The 16,296-nt window shown below is 43.4% G+C and overlaps 1 protein-coding gene across 1 annotated transcript in view; it reads left to right on the top strand.

The window, feature by feature from the left end:
* The window catches only part of DNAH10 (dynein axonemal heavy chain 10), a 140,931-nt gene that overhangs the window by 85,889 nt on the left and 38,746 nt on the right, over positions 1–16,296 (top strand). Inside the window, exons 55-61 of the mRNA XM_056534241.1 lie at positions 3,359–3,439; positions 9,511–9,708; positions 11,074–11,235; positions 11,516–11,690; positions 14,328–14,509; positions 14,609–14,745; positions 15,972–16,189. Of these exons, the coding sequence (XP_056390216.1) occupies positions 3,359–3,439; positions 9,511–9,708; positions 11,074–11,235; positions 11,516–11,690; positions 14,328–14,509; positions 14,609–14,745; positions 15,972–16,189 (1,153 nt within the window). The remainder of the gene's footprint in view (positions 1–3,358; positions 3,440–9,510; positions 9,709–11,073; positions 11,236–11,515; positions 11,691–14,327; positions 14,510–14,608; positions 14,746–15,971; positions 16,190–16,296) is intronic.

Here is a 16,296-nt window from a genome sequence, read left to right as displayed (position 1 = left end):
TGAGGGGCCGCAACGGGGAAATTGTTCCCCAGATTAATTTCCCCCATCACTATTAAGGACATCCCTATGTCCCAAAAGATCTTTTTGAGACACAAGGTTGCCCCCTGCATTAACTTTAAAAACGCAGGGGCCGCCGGGAGATAGCGCACGCCGGGACGTCACTGGCATCCCATGTGTGCACCCATAGGAACGGAGGCGCGGAGCATCGAGCAGGAGGACGCCTGCTGGCCAGCATGGTAAGTTACCAGCGGCACGTCATCTTCAGTGCTCCGACCACTGCTCCTCGGGTCCCGGGACCTACTGCTATGGCCTATAAGCCAGGAAGAGCGATGGTCGGAGCACTGAAGCAGAGCAATACATAGACATACAGGGAGACATTTATCATTAAAAGTGTACCCTACTCTTTTTTTAACGGTCTTTTTTCCTTCTAACTTTTTGCTTAGCAGCTTGTAATTTATCATCTGTGTCTACGTTAGATAATTAATTCCCCGCGGCTGTGCATGTTTGTTTGTTTTGCGCAGGGTAGAGAGGTTTTGTACGTGTGCTTTTGGTATGCGTACTTTTGCGCCTAGAAATCGGGGTTAGCGCAATATTTTGCAACTTATTACAAATGTTGCATATGATAAATAAGGGTGCAGAGCTGTCTAAATCAGAAAACGGTGTACTGCTACGCAAAACGCTAGGAAACTTCTATTCAAAAAGTCGCATATAAGTCACTAAATTTACATGACTTGAGACATTCAAGCACCAAGGATAGACGGAAAAAAACTTCTATATTGAATGATAAATGTCCCCCACAGCCTCCAGCCATACACTGTATATGGTTGTAGGCTGTATGTCTGTGGTGGAATATACTGCCAGCCTAATGTGGGGAACATACTGCCAACCTAATGTGGGGGAATATACTGCCAGCCTAATGTGGGGGAATATACTGCCAGCCTAATGTGGGGGAATATACTGCCGGTCTAATGTGGGGGAATATCCTGCCAGCCTAATGTGGGGGGACTATACTGCCAGCCTAATGTGGGGGGACTATACTGCCAGCCTAATGTGGGGGAACATACTGCCAGCCTAATGTGGGGGAACATACTGCCAGCCTAATGTGGGGGGACTATACTGCCAGCCTAATGTGGGGGGACTATACTGCCAGCCTAATGTGGGGGAATATACTGCCAACCTAATGTGGGGGAATATACTGCCAACCTAATATGGGGGAACATACTTCCAGCCTAATGTGGGGGAACATACTGCCAGCCTAATGTGGGGGAATATACTGCCAGCCTAATGTGGAGGAACATACTGCCAGCATAATGTGGGGGAACATACTGCCAGCCTAATGTGGGGGAATATACTGCCAGCCTAATGTGGGGGAACATACTGCCAGCCTAATGTGGGGGAACTATTCTGCCAACCTAATGTGGGGGGACTATTCTGCCAACCTAATTTGGGGGGACTAAACTGCCAACCTAATGAGGGAGACTATACTGTCAACCTAATGTAGGGGAACATACTGCCAACCTAATGTGGGGGAACATACTGCCAACCTACGGTGGGGGAACTATACTGCCAACCTAATGTGGGGGAACTATACTGCCAACCTAATGTGGGGGAACTATACTGCCAACCTAATGTGGGGGAACTATACTGCCAACCTAATGTGGGGGAACTATACTGCCAACCTAATGTGGGGGGAACTATACTGCACCTAATGTGGGGGAATTATACTGCTAACCTAATGTGGGGGAACTATACTGCCAAACTAATGTGGGGGAACTATACTGCCAACCTAATGTGGGGGGGCCCTATACTGCCAACCTAATGTGGGGGGGAACTGTGCTGCCAACTTAATATGGGGGGGGGGGAGCTATGCTGCTTACTTAAAGGGGTAGTCCACTGCCCCAGCGTTCAGAACATTTTCAGCAGGCCAGGGGCGGGTGAGGCAGGTGAAGGGGGTTGGCAACAGCTGGAGGCACAAAATGGGTCGAGTCACTGGCGGATCCACAGATGTTTCTGGCACAGAAATTCAATTTTCTGTGTCCGCACAGAATGCATGGCTGTCTAATACCATACGTCTTTCCTGTGACCATACATTTTATGATGCCGTTTTGTGCTGGATTTCTCTACGTGTGCACTTACAAGTTGCTGTTGCTCCACAGGTGTCCGTGCACTTCGCTCTTGCAAAGGGGGGAGCTGAGCTGATATGCACTAAATGGGGGTCACAGTGCGACCCCAAATTACCACAGCCACAAATTCATCCTGGATGGAATTATTATGTTTCTCATGTTGTAGTCACAGCCATTTGTGGTTTGCTGCGCAGTCTCATTTACTCGCATTAGCCGAGATGCAGCACAATTCAGGGGGCGCAACATAGTGATCTTTGGTCACGCAATCTGGGGGCCCCATTTTTCATTTTTGCCCAGGGCCACACTTAGACTAAAACCGGCCCTGGCTGTAGTAGAGAGCAGCCACAAAGCGTGTTTGTTTCTTTCTGGACTTTTCAGTTAATGCAAATACATGGAACACACATACATTTTTATAGGCACAAAGTCACCGTGTACTATTATACACAGTAAACAACTGCACTGGTTTAAGGATATAGGATAAAGTGTATATAGGATGCACGCTTTACCTGGCCTGGTAAATATCTTTTGTAGTTGGTCCACATTGACTTATTAACACAGTACATTTAAGAGATCTACTTAAAGAAGATGTCCAGTGGTCATAAACTTATCCTGCGGATAGGGGATAAGTGTCTGATTGGGAGGGAGTCTGACCGCTTGGACCCCCAGTGATCCCCCGTACGGGGGCCCCGGCTCGGGCCAGGCTCTGCTATGTTAGAGCACATTTCGTACGCAGCACTTCAGCTGGTCGAAACAGGCCCCGTCCATTCATCTCTATGGAGAAGGTGGAGACACACATACACTGTGGGGGAGATTTATCAAAACTTGTCCAGAGGAAAACTTGCCCAGTTGCCCATAGCAACCAATCAGTTCGCTTCTTTCATTTTGCAGAGGCCTTGTTAAAAATGAAAGAAGCAAGCTGATTGGTTGCTATGGGCAAGTAGGCAACTTTCCTCTGGACGGGTTTTGATAAATCTCCCCCTGTGTCTCTGCCTCTCCCATATAGATGAATGGAGGGGGCATGTTTGGATCAGCTGACCTGCTGTGTGCAAATCGTCACACACAGGAGCTGGGCTGGGGCCTCGTACGGGAGAGAAGTTTATTACTGCTGGACATCTTCTTTAAGTAAGACATCCTGTTAGTGTGTACACAAAGTTATAGAATTGAAATATTTTTTGCCAATAACCTATTTCTCCTTTAAGTACTAATAATGAAAATATGTTTTTTTTTATGTCAAGGTCTGGTAAACAACACAGGTATCGATTGGTTCTTGCCTTGGCCACCTCAAGCACTATATGCTGTTGCTAAATCATTTTTAGGTGAGTGTATTCCATTATTAAAATCCTATACATTTCTTTTGTAACCAAGTAATATGCATTATTATTATTATTCTTACAAAGATACACTAGACACATGTCTATTGTACAAACAATACATATACTGTCTTTACTGCACATTTGTTGGTTTAATAAAAATGAATGGAATTACTTGAAAAGCAAGTAATTTAACAAGATTAACCATTGGGGTAGAGGGTAGCATTAAAGAAAAAGTATGGGGTGATAATTATATTCCATATATTTCTGATTTTGGTGTGTGAACGGTGTTCCCATGCTGCTAATTCTTCTCATCGGTATATATGGTCATTTCTAGTTATCCAGGTTTGGTTTTGTATTTCTAGAATTTAGATAATAGGACCCTGGCCGATGAGAGCTTAGGAACACATGAAATTTTTTATTCCAATCATCAATAAAAAAAAATTTAAAACTGTATCTGTGGTCTCCTTTCTGTAGTTATCCTGAAGTGTGCAACTGTCAAAGCTGAATCACAGGCATGGACAAAATCTAGTGAGGGTGCGCTAGCACTCCTGTGTGTTCTCTCCTATCTGATAATACTCCTCTGTGCTCTCTCCCATCTGATAGCACTCCTCTGTGCTCTCTCCTGTTTGGTAGCACTACTCTGTGCTCTCTCCTGTCTGATAGCACTCCTCTGTGCTCTCTATTGTCTGATAGGACTTGTCTGTGCTCTCTCCTGTCTGATACGACTCCTCTGTGCTCCCTCCTGTCTGATAGGACTCCTCTGTGCTCTCTGCTGTCTGATAGGACTCCTCTGTGCTCTCTCCTGTCTGATAGGACTCCTCTGTGCTATCTCCTGTCTGACAGGACTCCTCTGTGCTCTCTCCTGTCTGATTCAAACAACAAATTTTAGGGGAATCCCCCCAAAAGGGGTTAGCCCTAAAACTAGAAATCCCCCCTTATAGTATTAAAATTCCCAAAGCTTTATTTCATTCATTAAAATAATCTGATATAAGGACAAAGAGATGTGTATGTGCTCTTTAAAAACACAGCCGTTGCTCAGTTAGGTCACTGTGAATGTCCTATACCGTGCTGAGTGGTTTTATAGTATTAGGCTTTTAGCTGTGGACATTCACTTATATTGCTGCTGGCTAATGTGGCTGCTTATTTAAAAGGTGATGCTAGCCATCTGCCCCTGACGTTTCGTCAGCCCACGCTGACTTTCTCAAGGGAGTCCGAATTTTCTATATAAGATCTAAGGTTTCCATATATTTCTGATTTTGGTGTGTGAACGGTGTTCCCATGCTGCTAATTCTTCTCATCGGTATATATGGTCAACTCTAGTTATCCAGATTTGGTTTTTGTATTTCTAGAATTTAGATAATAGGACTCTGGCCGCTGAGAGCTTAGGAACACATGAAATGTTTAATTCCAATCATCAATAAAAAATGTTTAAAAACTGTATCTGTGGTCTCCTTTCTGTAGTTATCCTGAAGTGTGCAACTGTCAAAGCTGAATCACAGGCATGGACAAAGTCTAGTGAGGGTGGGCTAGCACTCCTGTGTGTTCTCTCTTATCTGTTAGTACTCCTCTGTGCTCTCTCCCATCTGATAGCACTCCTCTGTGCTCTCTCCTGTTTGGTAGCACTACTCTGTGCTCTCTCCTGTCTGATAGCACTCCTCTGTGCTCTCTCCTGTTTGATAGCACTCGTCTGTGATCTCTCCTGTGTGATAGGACTCGTCTGTGCTCTCTCCCTTCTGATAGGACTCCTCTGTGCTCTTTCCTGTCTGATAGCACTCCTTTGTGCTCTCTCCTGTCTGATAGTACTCCTCTGTGCTCTCTCCTGTCTGATAGTACTCTTCTGTGCTCTCTCCTGTCTGATAGCACCTCCTCTGTGCTCTCTCCTGTCTGATAGGACTCCTCTGTGCTCTCTCCTGTCTGATAGCACTCCTCTGTGTTCTCTCCTGTCTGATAGGACTCCTCTGTGCTCTCTCCTGTCTGATAGGACCCCTCTGTGCTCTCTCCTGTCTGATAGTACGCCTCTGTGTTCTCTCCTGTCTGATAGTACTCCTCTGTGCTCTCTCCTGTCTGATAAGACTCCTCTGTGCTCCCTCCTGTCTGATACGACTCCTCTGTGCTCTCTCCTGTCTGATAGTACTCTTCTGTGCTCTCTCCTGTCTGATAGCACCTCCTCTGTGCTCTCTCCTGTCTGATAGGACTCCTCTGTGCTCTCTCCTGTCTGATAGCACTCCTCTGTGTTCTCTCCTGTCTGATAGGACTCCTCTGTGCTCTCTCCTGTCTGATAGGACCCCTCTGTGCTCTCTCCTGTCTGATAGGACTCCTCTGTGCTCTCTCCTGTCTGATAGTACTCCTCTGTGCTCTCTATTGTCTGATAGGACTCCTCTGTGCTCTCTCCTGTCTGATACGACTCCTCTGTGCTCCCTCCTGTCTGATACGACTCCTCTGTGCTCTCTGCTGTATGATAGGACTCCTTTGTGCTCTCTCCTGTCTGATAGGACTCCTCTGTGCTATCTCCTGTCTGACAGGACTCCTCTGTGCTCTCTCCTGTCTGATTCAAACAACAACTTTTAGGGGTAGCCCCCCAAAAGGGGTTTGCCCTAAAACTAGAAATCCCCCCCCTAATAGTATTACAATTCCCAAAGCTTGATTTCGTTCATTAAAATAATCTGATATAAGGACAAAGAGATGTGTATGTGCTCTTTAAAAACACAGCCGTTGCTCAGTCAGGTCACTGTGAATGTCCTATACCGTGCTGAGTGGTTTTATAGTATTAGGCTTTTAGCTGTGGACATTCACTTATATTGCTGCTGGCTAATGTGGCTGCTTATTTAAAAGGTGATGCCAGCCATCTGCCCCCGACGTTTCGTCAGCCCACGCTGACTGAGAAAGTCAGCGTGGGCTGACGAAACGTCAGGGGGGACGGATGGCTAGCATCACCTTTTAAATAAGCAGCCACATTAGCCAGCAGCAATATAAGTGAATGTCCACAGCTTAAAGCCTAATACTATAAAACCACTCAGCACGGTATAGCACATTCACAGTGACCTTACTGAGCAGCCACATTAGCCAGCAGCAATATAAGTGAATGTCCACAGCTACACATCTCTTTGTCCTTATATCAGATTATTTTAATGAACGAAATAAAGCTTTGGGAATTTTAATACTATTAGGGGGGATTTCTAGTTTTAGGGCTAACCCCTTTTGGGAGGCTACCCCTAAAAGTTGTTGTTTGAATCAATGCCCTGGAATCCTTGGGGGTATTTGTTGTTTGTATTTGTGCTAGCCCACCCTCTTTTACTGGACTTTGTCCATCCCTGTGCTTCAGCTTGGACAAAGCCATGATTTTATAAGCCATGATTTCAATAAAAAGGAAATAAAATTTTTTTTTATAAAGTATATTAGAAAGGTTAATGTTGGTGTTGAATTTCTGGGAGGCTAGTGGAATGGCTTACCGCGATGTCTCCTCCTTTGGGTGCTCTCGAGTTGGGTAACTCTCTGGGCTCTGCTCGCTTGCTCCCTATGGTCTCTCTGATGCTTCGGGTTTGGGGATCGGTGAAGTCGATGCTGCAGGTGTCAGGCTATACTCCCTTTACTCCGTTGTGGAAAAACCCCCACCTCCCTGAAATCTTCCAGTTGGAGGGCTTCTCACCCTGGGTGATGGCGGGTGTATGTACTCTGACTCACGTACTGGGTGATGGTTCTATTTTACCCGTTCCTGACCTCCAGACCAAGTTTGGTCTCTCCCATAGGGTCTTCTACCAGTACCTACAGCTGTGCCATGTGCTTGATCGACAGGGGAGTAGGGGTCCATTGACTGTCTCTACTCACTCCCTTTTGCAGGAGGTGGGGAGGGTGGGCACTTAGAGGTGCTATATCTCTGGCCTATAGTACTCTTCTGGACATTCATCTCTCTATCTTCGGACGGTTAGGGACAAGTGGATGGACGAAGATGGCCCCCTTACTGATGCCTAGTTGACGGATTTGCTAGCTACTGTCCCCCTCCTGTCTCTTAGTGAACCAAATCGTCTCTCGGAAATTATACTTAATACATAGGGTGTACAGGACACCAACCTTTTTGCATAAAATTGGATGGCGACCCGATTCAGCATGCCCCAGATATTCTATGGATGAGGCGGGATTATTGCACATGTTTTGGGCTGCAGGGAATTGGAGGGGTACTGGCGGGGGGGGGGGGGGGGGGGGGGGGTCCTGAATCTGATCCGGGAGGTTTACTCTGACCCCCTCCCATTGACTTCTGCAGTTTGTGTACTGGGTTGTTTGGATGACGATCGAGTGGATGACTGTGTTCTACTTGGGATCCAGCATAACCTATATCATGCGTGTAAAACTATCCGGTCACATCGGCCCCTCCTACAGTGCAGGAATTCACAAATAGAGTTAATGCTGTGATTAGGCTGGAATGGGGGGTTTACCTTTAAAGAAACGCTACAGCTAAATTTTAATGTGTATGGGTAAGATGGCTGGATACCCCGGGACTGCCCACTTCTATTCTTCTTCAATTATGCAGGGGCCCTTTACAGGTCTTCTTTAATGCTGGCTGGAGTTACTTTTTAAATAGATTACCTCATGTACTTGCCCTTCTTTCTTTCTTCCCCTCCCCCTTCTCCCCCTTTTTTTTCTCCTCCTTCTGTGTTCCTCCTTTCTTTTTCAGTTTCCCTTTCTCCACATTTTCTCCTTTTTCCCTTTCCCTCTCCTCCCCTGTGTAGTTTCTCTCCTTTCTTTTTCTACTTTCTTCCCCTTCTTTGCGCAGTTGGTTTTCTCCTGTACACTGTGAATGGCTTGGTATCTCTCTGAGGGGCTTCATGGATATGTTTTGTACTGTTATTGAGGGCATATTGGTTTTATGTTTGTATGATTTATTGTACTTATTGCATAGTTTATTACATTCTTTATTTTTTACACACAATGTTGATATATCTCAGTACCTGATGAATCTGACATCCTATTGTCAGTCGTACTTTGAGATTTTGCACCCAACTGCCTTATTCATTGTGCCTAACGTTTTGTCTGTTACTGTTTTAAATGAAAAAAGTTTAATAAAAAAAGATCTGATAAAAAAAAAGAAAGGTTAATGTTTTGCCAAGATGTACAACATATAAAACGTTTTTGAATTTGACAGTGCCCATTTAAAGGAGTACTGCAGCCTTAGGGCGCGTTCACACTGCCGAATCTCCGTTCGCTGAATTCCGCAGGTGGAGATTCCGCCTGGCGGCCGCGGCTGGAGTAACTTCGGTGCTAGGGCTGCGGGGCACTGAGCCGTCACCATTGACGGCTATGCAGTGCTCGCGGAATCTGCGCAAAGAATGAACATGTTGTTTCTTTGCGCGGAACAATATCAGCTGTGTGAACGGGTCTCGCGGAGACCCATTCACACTAATGTTAAGTTTACACCACAGAATTCCGCTCGCGGAGTTCCGCTCGTAGAATTCCGTAGTGTGAACGCACCCTTAGACAACTTATCTCCTATCCACAGAATAGGTGATAAGTGTCTGATTGCGGGGGGTCTGGCCCCTGGGACCCTTGCGATCTCCCATATGGGGACCCGGAACTGCCTTGGCTCTGCGCGGCTAATGTTTTTGTCGTCGACCTCGGGAAGGTCAACAGACATGCCCCCTCCATTCAGCGCTATGGGATAGATGAACGCTGCATCTCCGCCTCTCCCATACAGATACATGGAGGGGACGTATCGGTTGCGGTGTTGTGCTGCGGTCAACACGTCTCCTGCATGGGGAGATCCACGGCAGAGCCAGGGCGCCGTACAGAAGGTTGCGGGGTGATAAGGGATAAGTTGTCTAAGGCTGCAGTAGCTCCTTTAATGCTTGTATTCATGAAAAAATATGGACATAAATATTGTCACACGAAGGATGCTGAAAGTTGTCATTATTTGTCATAAATCATCATTATGTATGAAATTTCTCTGTTTCTGGTCTTCCTGACCTGTGTTGTATTTTTTAATTTTATTTTGCAAAACTTTAGGAAAACTTGGGAAAATGATAGTAAATGCAGATTTATGACAGTAACATGATATAATGGACTCTTTCTATCATATTTTCCAGGAGAGAACCAAATGATACCTTCTGAACATTTGGAGCCCGTCATAAGCCATGTTGTTACGGTTCACGAATCTGTAGGAGAATTTAGTAAAAAATTCCAGCAGAAACTAAGGCGAAGCAACTATGTCACTCCAAAGAATTATCTGGATTTCATCAACACATATTCAAAGTTACTGGATGAAAAGAACCAGTTTAATCTGGGTAAAATATGAAAGTGGGATTATGTGAATATGGATACAGTGATGACCTGTCATAGGAAATAGGGATTTAGTTACCACGTGTTCTTTACTTTGAGATTGTCATTTTTCCCTTCATTTGTGGTGGACCTTTTCCTTTTACTTGTCTTTTTTAAATAGCTTCTGAAAAACTGGTTTTGTCGAAGTGTTCAGTCAATAACAAGGGTATGTAAGGGTATGTATGTAAGGGTATGTTCACACGGCAGAATTTTCATGTGGAATCCAATTGAAAAATTCACCTTGGAAATTATGCTACGTGAAGTTAACATTGTGGTGAATAGAATTTCCGCTGTCATATTCACATGGCAGATTTTCCACTGTAGAACTTCCGCTGCAGAAATTCTGCATTTTGTATTTCGCAAAAAAGAATGAACATGTCAATTTTTTTTGGCAGAATTCCTTGGTAGAGTCCATTGAAGTCAATTCCCTCTGGAATTTGTGTTTTGAGATTAAGAAATTTCGCATAAATTTAACACAAATTCAGCACAGATTCTGTGTGGAATCCGCAAAACTGCAAAAAATCTGCTGCAAGTTTGGCAGAATGGAATCTGACCGAAAACCTTGAAATTCCGCCATGTAAACATAGCATAACGGTTTCAGATGCTGGAATGCTATTTCAAAAGTGACAATTGAACAGCTTTTGTATTTTCATGTATTTTGGCCTATATTACTGTTCATGTATATGAGACAGTAATTCAAGAGTCACATCCAAAATTGCTGCACTTGTGTTGGACAACAAAATTGTGGGTGCAGCTGAACAGAAAAATGGCAATATCTTTGTAAGGAAAAGAAACAGAATTACTAAACATTGGTTAATGCTCTAATTTTCTATTTCCTATTCTGGCTTTTTGATTTTGTGATACTTTCTGTGGACAGTGACTGTGTTAAAAGTATATTAAAGCAAATCTGTCATCACTGTCACTTCCACTAACCTGTCGGTACAGACAGGTAGTGCTGGTGGCACTGATGAGAACGCTACTTACCTTGTCCCATTCTGTGGTGTGGTTCTCCGGCAATCCTCATCTGTATCTTCAGTTTCGGGTCCGATTTGGGACATGGGCGGAGCTTAGTGAAGTCACCGCTGCTGTTTGCTAGCATCAGGACTCAGCAGAGAACAGCAGCGGTGACGTCACTAAGCTCCGTCCATGCCCCAAATCGGGCCCGGAGCTGAAGATACAGATGAGGATCGCCGGAGAACCACAGCACGGAACGGGACCAGGTAGGTACCGTTGTCATCAGTGTCACCTGCACTACCGACAGGTAAGTGCAGGTGACACTGATGACAGATTTCCTAATAAAAATACCTATTGTGTGTTTTCCTTTACTATAGCGCAATGCAAGCGATTAGAAGGTGGCCTAGACAAGCTGAAGGAAGCTACTGTCCAGCTTGCAGAACTTAATGTAAAGCTGGCCGAGCAGAAGGTGGTTTTAGCTGAGAAATCCGCTGCATGTGAAGCATTACTAAATGAGATATCTGTTAACACTACAATAGGTGAGCAAAGTGCCATCACTACATCATATTGGATGAATGTATCTTCAATTATCTTCCCTGTAGGTAAACAATGAAGTGAATGTTGTTGTTTATTTTTTTATTTTTTTATTTTTTTTAATAGTATGATTTCTCAATTGATTTTGGATGAAGTTCCTTAATAGCTGATAATCCATAAAAACACAGAATTTGACACAGAGCGTTCATCCTCTTTCTTTTCGTTGATCAGTTATATAGACACAGAGCTACGTTATTCACAAATTATGTTTATTGAAAATTACAGCGGAGGAGAAGAGGAAGCTTGCAGAGGAGAAAGCTGCAGAAATAGAGGAGCAAAATAAAGTTATTGCTGTGGAGAAGCAGGAGGCAGAGAGCGCCCTGGCCGAAGCCTTGCCTATACTGGAAGCTGCAAAGCTGGAGTTGCAGAAACTGGATAAGTCAGATGTAACTGAGATAAGGTAGGTCATACTGATGTAGCATCATAAATACTGATTTAGGGTGAGTTCACACTACGTTTCTTACATACCTCACCGGATACGGCTGGAGGGAGTGAATCAAAACCGGATACGGGACATAAATGAGCCGACCAGGGTCGCTATCTGACTCTTTTCAGCTCATTCAAATGAATGAGATACGGATCTGGTGACCGTATGTAAGAAACGTAAACGTGAACCCAGCCTAATACATCAGACTTCTGCAAAGCTTGTTTTATATTTAAATACAATAAAGTGTTTTTTTTTTTTGTTTTTCAATGAAAGAATAGTAAACTTGCTACAAAGTTGATTCTTATATTTATTAAATAATATAGAGACATTAAGGAACACCTCTACAAAAGGTGGGGGTGTCCACAGCTACAAATGTTTTCTGAAGCAGAATGATATCTCAAGGTGTTAACCAGCTTTGCCAAAATGATGGCTTATCCTTATCCATCCTCGACGATCAGCTGTTAGAAGTAACCACAGAGCTCCCACAATTGCCAAAGCCTCTTTAGTGTTTATTGTTGCTCATACCTGCTTTGCTGTACATTTAGTGAGTACTACAGAGTTACCCTGTTTCTTTGCTGGGACAATGCTGCAATTCTGTTCTATGCTGCTTCTAAACATATAGTGATGTAGGTATGAGCAACAGTAAACACTGAAGAGTTGTAATACTCACTTGAGCATGTCGGGTGTCGGGCTTCAGCCAATCTAATATTGACAGCCTATTCTGAGGATAGACCATGTATGTTACAAGACTGAATAACTCCTTTGATGTTCAGTCATCATATGTCTTACAATCCTACATCTTATGGCATTTGTATTTACAGATTTCTTAGATCATTTTTAGATGGTGTTTTGTAATTCTGTCATATTATTCTGGGAACCATCTGTGCAGCATACAGAAATTAATTTTTTTACAGCTATATGTCTGTCAAGCACTACAGCTTTGGTGTCCAGAACATTTCCATGACAAGTGATCTGTAAAGTGAAAGGTTCCAGTTGTTAAATGTGACTTTTCCTAAACCCATGTGTTATACATCCACATTTTGTGAACAATTCTTACAGACTTGTATCTGACTAATATCCATGGACGGAGAAAGGACAGAAGTATTTTACTGCTCAGACTAGAGTCTCCTTAGATTCAATCTCCTTTACAAACATCTAACATTAGAAGGTCTATTATAATCGAAAGTTTTAGTCATGTGGAATGAAGACAGATGCCATGTGTATGAGGCATAAAAATGGTATTTAAAGAGACCAAACATTAGAGAAGTGGTAGTGAACTAACTTTGAGATATATAGAACCTAATCTAAAGCATGCACAACCTGCAGTGTTTGAAAGCAAGTCCTTATTAACATACATCATAAATAGGATGCAAGAAGATCAAGACTTCTACAATATAAAGTGCTTTTATAAAGTCTTAAAATCTTGTCAAGTATTGAAATGTAGATATTTTCTAAAATATCCCGAATCCTTTAGGAGTATGACATGGAATAAGGCTTTTCTCTTATTTTATGCCCATCATAGGAAGATGTAAGTACATGTGAGGACCTTTCTGAATTGGGGTGCTGTGAGTTTTTAGTGTGAGTGGGTGTACTGTGGAGTGTCAATGTTTGGCCTACTTTTGGTGTAGTGGTAACACCCTCTTCAGGGTAAACTTTAAGGATTACAAACTCTGGGGTATCTAGAGAAATAATGCGGTATCATTTCAAATATGTCTTCATACTATATCTATTTTGTATTCTGTCCATTATTTAGAATGGATTATAGGAATTATTCAGAAACAGGTAAGAGAGAGAATGTGAGATTAATGAAATTCTGTCATTTAAATATATTAAAGGGGTATTCCGTCCAAATACATCTTATCCCCTATCCAAAGGATTAGGGATAAAATGTCTGATCGCTGGGGGCCCACCGCTGGGATCCCACACGACCTCCGTGCAGTACTCGCATTCTATGTGGGGCTGCGCCTCCAGTCTCTGAAACCTCTTTGTTTCCGGGACTGGAGATGTGACGTCACACCACGCCCACTCCATTCATGTCCGCCACGCCCCCTTCCATAGACATGAATGGACGGGGGAGTGGCGTGACATCACGTCTCCAGTCCCGGAAACAAAGAGGTTTCCGAGACTGGAGACGCAGCCCCGCATAGACTGCGGGTGCTGCACTGAGATCGCGGGGGTCCCAGCTACGGGCCCCGGTGATCAGACATCTTATCCCCTATCCTATAGATAGAGGATAAGATTGTATTTGGCCGGAATACCCCTTTAAATAGTATAATGACTTAATATACAGTGTTTTTATATGTAAATGTGACCATGGCAAGAAGCAGTAATTCACGAGTGGTCTTGACCATATAGGAAAAAAACTTCTCAAGCAAATATCTATTAATCTATTTTTTATTCATATATAGTGTCCAGTCTGTAAAGTACACATACTGTAAGAACTGTGTTATAGAATTACATACATTGTACACTGGATCGTATATTACAGTATTACAGTTACACAGTGTGCTTGAGGTTGATTTGTTTGCAGTGATCTATTGTAATATCTAACACTGTTTGCATGAACAATGAAGTTCATGTACATTTTTTATCACTGTCATTGTATTTCAGGACATTTGCCAAACCACCAAGGCAAGTGCAGGTTGTCTGTGAATGTATCTTGGTGATGAGAGGCTACAGGGAGATCAGCTGGAAATCTGCAAAGGGAATGATGTCTGAGCCAAACTTCTTGAAAACACTCATGGAAATAGATTTTGATGCGATCTCTCAGAATCAAGTCAAGACAGTCCGGGGTAATGCGCTTGCATTTGGTCTGTCTGCATTGTCATTTTGGCTTTACATTCCATCAGCTGAGGACACTATTCAAATGTTATGTTGTGGGATTCTTTTAGGCTTCTTAAGAAATCTAAATGCCTCATTTGAAGAGATGGAAGCCATTAGTAAAGCTGGCCTGGGAATGTTGAAGTTTGTGGATGCCGTCATGGGTTATTGTGATGTGGCCAAGGAGATTAAACCGAAACGAGAAAAGGTGTGCAATATTTAACATACATTGCTTTGTTTTATTCATTGTTGATTTTATTGCACCAAGATATTAACACTAGTGCCTGCTTCCATTGTGGCCCAAAGTCTTAAAGGGGTACTCTGGGGAACTAAACCCATAGCCCATCCTTTCCCTCTCACCAACCTATTTATTTGTCTAAATATCATTCATTAGCTATGTAGATCAGTTTCCCTCTTTCAGCTGTCACTTACATGCAGGGAGTGAGAGAAACACTTCATTATCAGATCCACCTTTTCTTTGTGCAAAATCCTCACTAAGAGTAGCCCCCACCCTCCTGTAAGACAAACACCACGTGATTTCTGTTTTGTCTAGGAGTCTGGCTTCACAGCCACACCTCCCCTCCCCCTCCCTGTGTGAGGATCTTGCTGGGAGAGACACAGTCCAGCGTCTCCTCAGCACATAATGCTGCTCTCTGCCTGCTGTAGATCTAATCACTGACTGCTGCCATTAAGAGCATAGCATGATTTATTGCTGGGGGGGGGGGGGGGGGGGTGAGGATAGTTTGAAAGAAAAGACATGTACAGTGTGTGCTGCTGACTGTGTTTACAACAACACAGCATGCACACAGATAGCAAAAGCTATTGGCTGGCAACCATTACACAGAGCCACACTGACTGCTGGGAGTTGTAGCCTGGGTTGCAAGCAAGGAAAAAGAATTTTCAGGAGACAAGGAGACAACAGGGGCCACAGGAGCTGGCAAAATCACAAGGATAACTACAGGGGACACAGAACAGGTATTGTGGTGGCATTGGGGCATTTTTTATTTTAGTTAACTTCCCCGGAGCACCACTTTAAACAAACTTGTGTTAATTTAATTGAAAACCGGTTCTCCTATATGGAAGCAATTTGATTTTTTTCCTCCCTTTTTTGGTTTAGTTCCAATACACACAAAGGGAATAAACATGTGTATAGCAAAACATGTTAGCAATCCTTTTCTCTGAGAAATACTTAATTTTCTTGAAAAATTTCAGGGGTGCCAACATTTTCGGCCATGACTTTATATAAACAAGGGTGTTTGTTTAGTGCAAGATTCCTGTTTTGGGGGACTGTATGCCAGGATCATACAGGACTGAGAAGCATCTTGCAGGGTTTCAGTTTTCCTACTTTTGAGCTTCACATTGGATCAACTAATAAAAACTGGGAATTTCAGATCCTGTTTTGAGTAAAAAAAATCGACTTCTTCTGTATTGCAGGTGGCAAAACTGGAGCGAAACTATTATATGAGTAAGCGTGAGCTGGAAAAGATCCAGGCTGAATTAGCTGCCATCCAAACTGAATTGAAAACCCTTGGAGAACGGTATGAAGCAGCCATAGCAGAGAAGCAAAAACTTCAAGAGGAAGCAGAAATTATGGAGCGCAGGCTGATCGCAGCCGATAAACTCATCTCTGGTTTGGGATCAGAGAATATAAGGCAAGTGTATAGATATGTGTTAAAAGGGAAAGCCATCCCCATCATCTGCTGTGTGTTGTATTGTTCATTGTTTGTCTTAGATATTTGTGCCAAAATGTTGCTAAGTT

Source organism: Hyla sarda, chromosome 1 (assembly GCF_029499605.1).
Source record: "Hyla sarda isolate aHylSar1 chromosome 1, aHylSar1.hap1, whole genome shotgun sequence".
Lineage (NCBI taxonomy): Eukaryota > Metazoa > Chordata > Amphibia > Anura > Hylidae > Hyla > Hyla sarda.
Note: the sequence above shows the minus strand (reverse complement) of the source record. Positions and strands in the feature narration are given on the sequence as shown.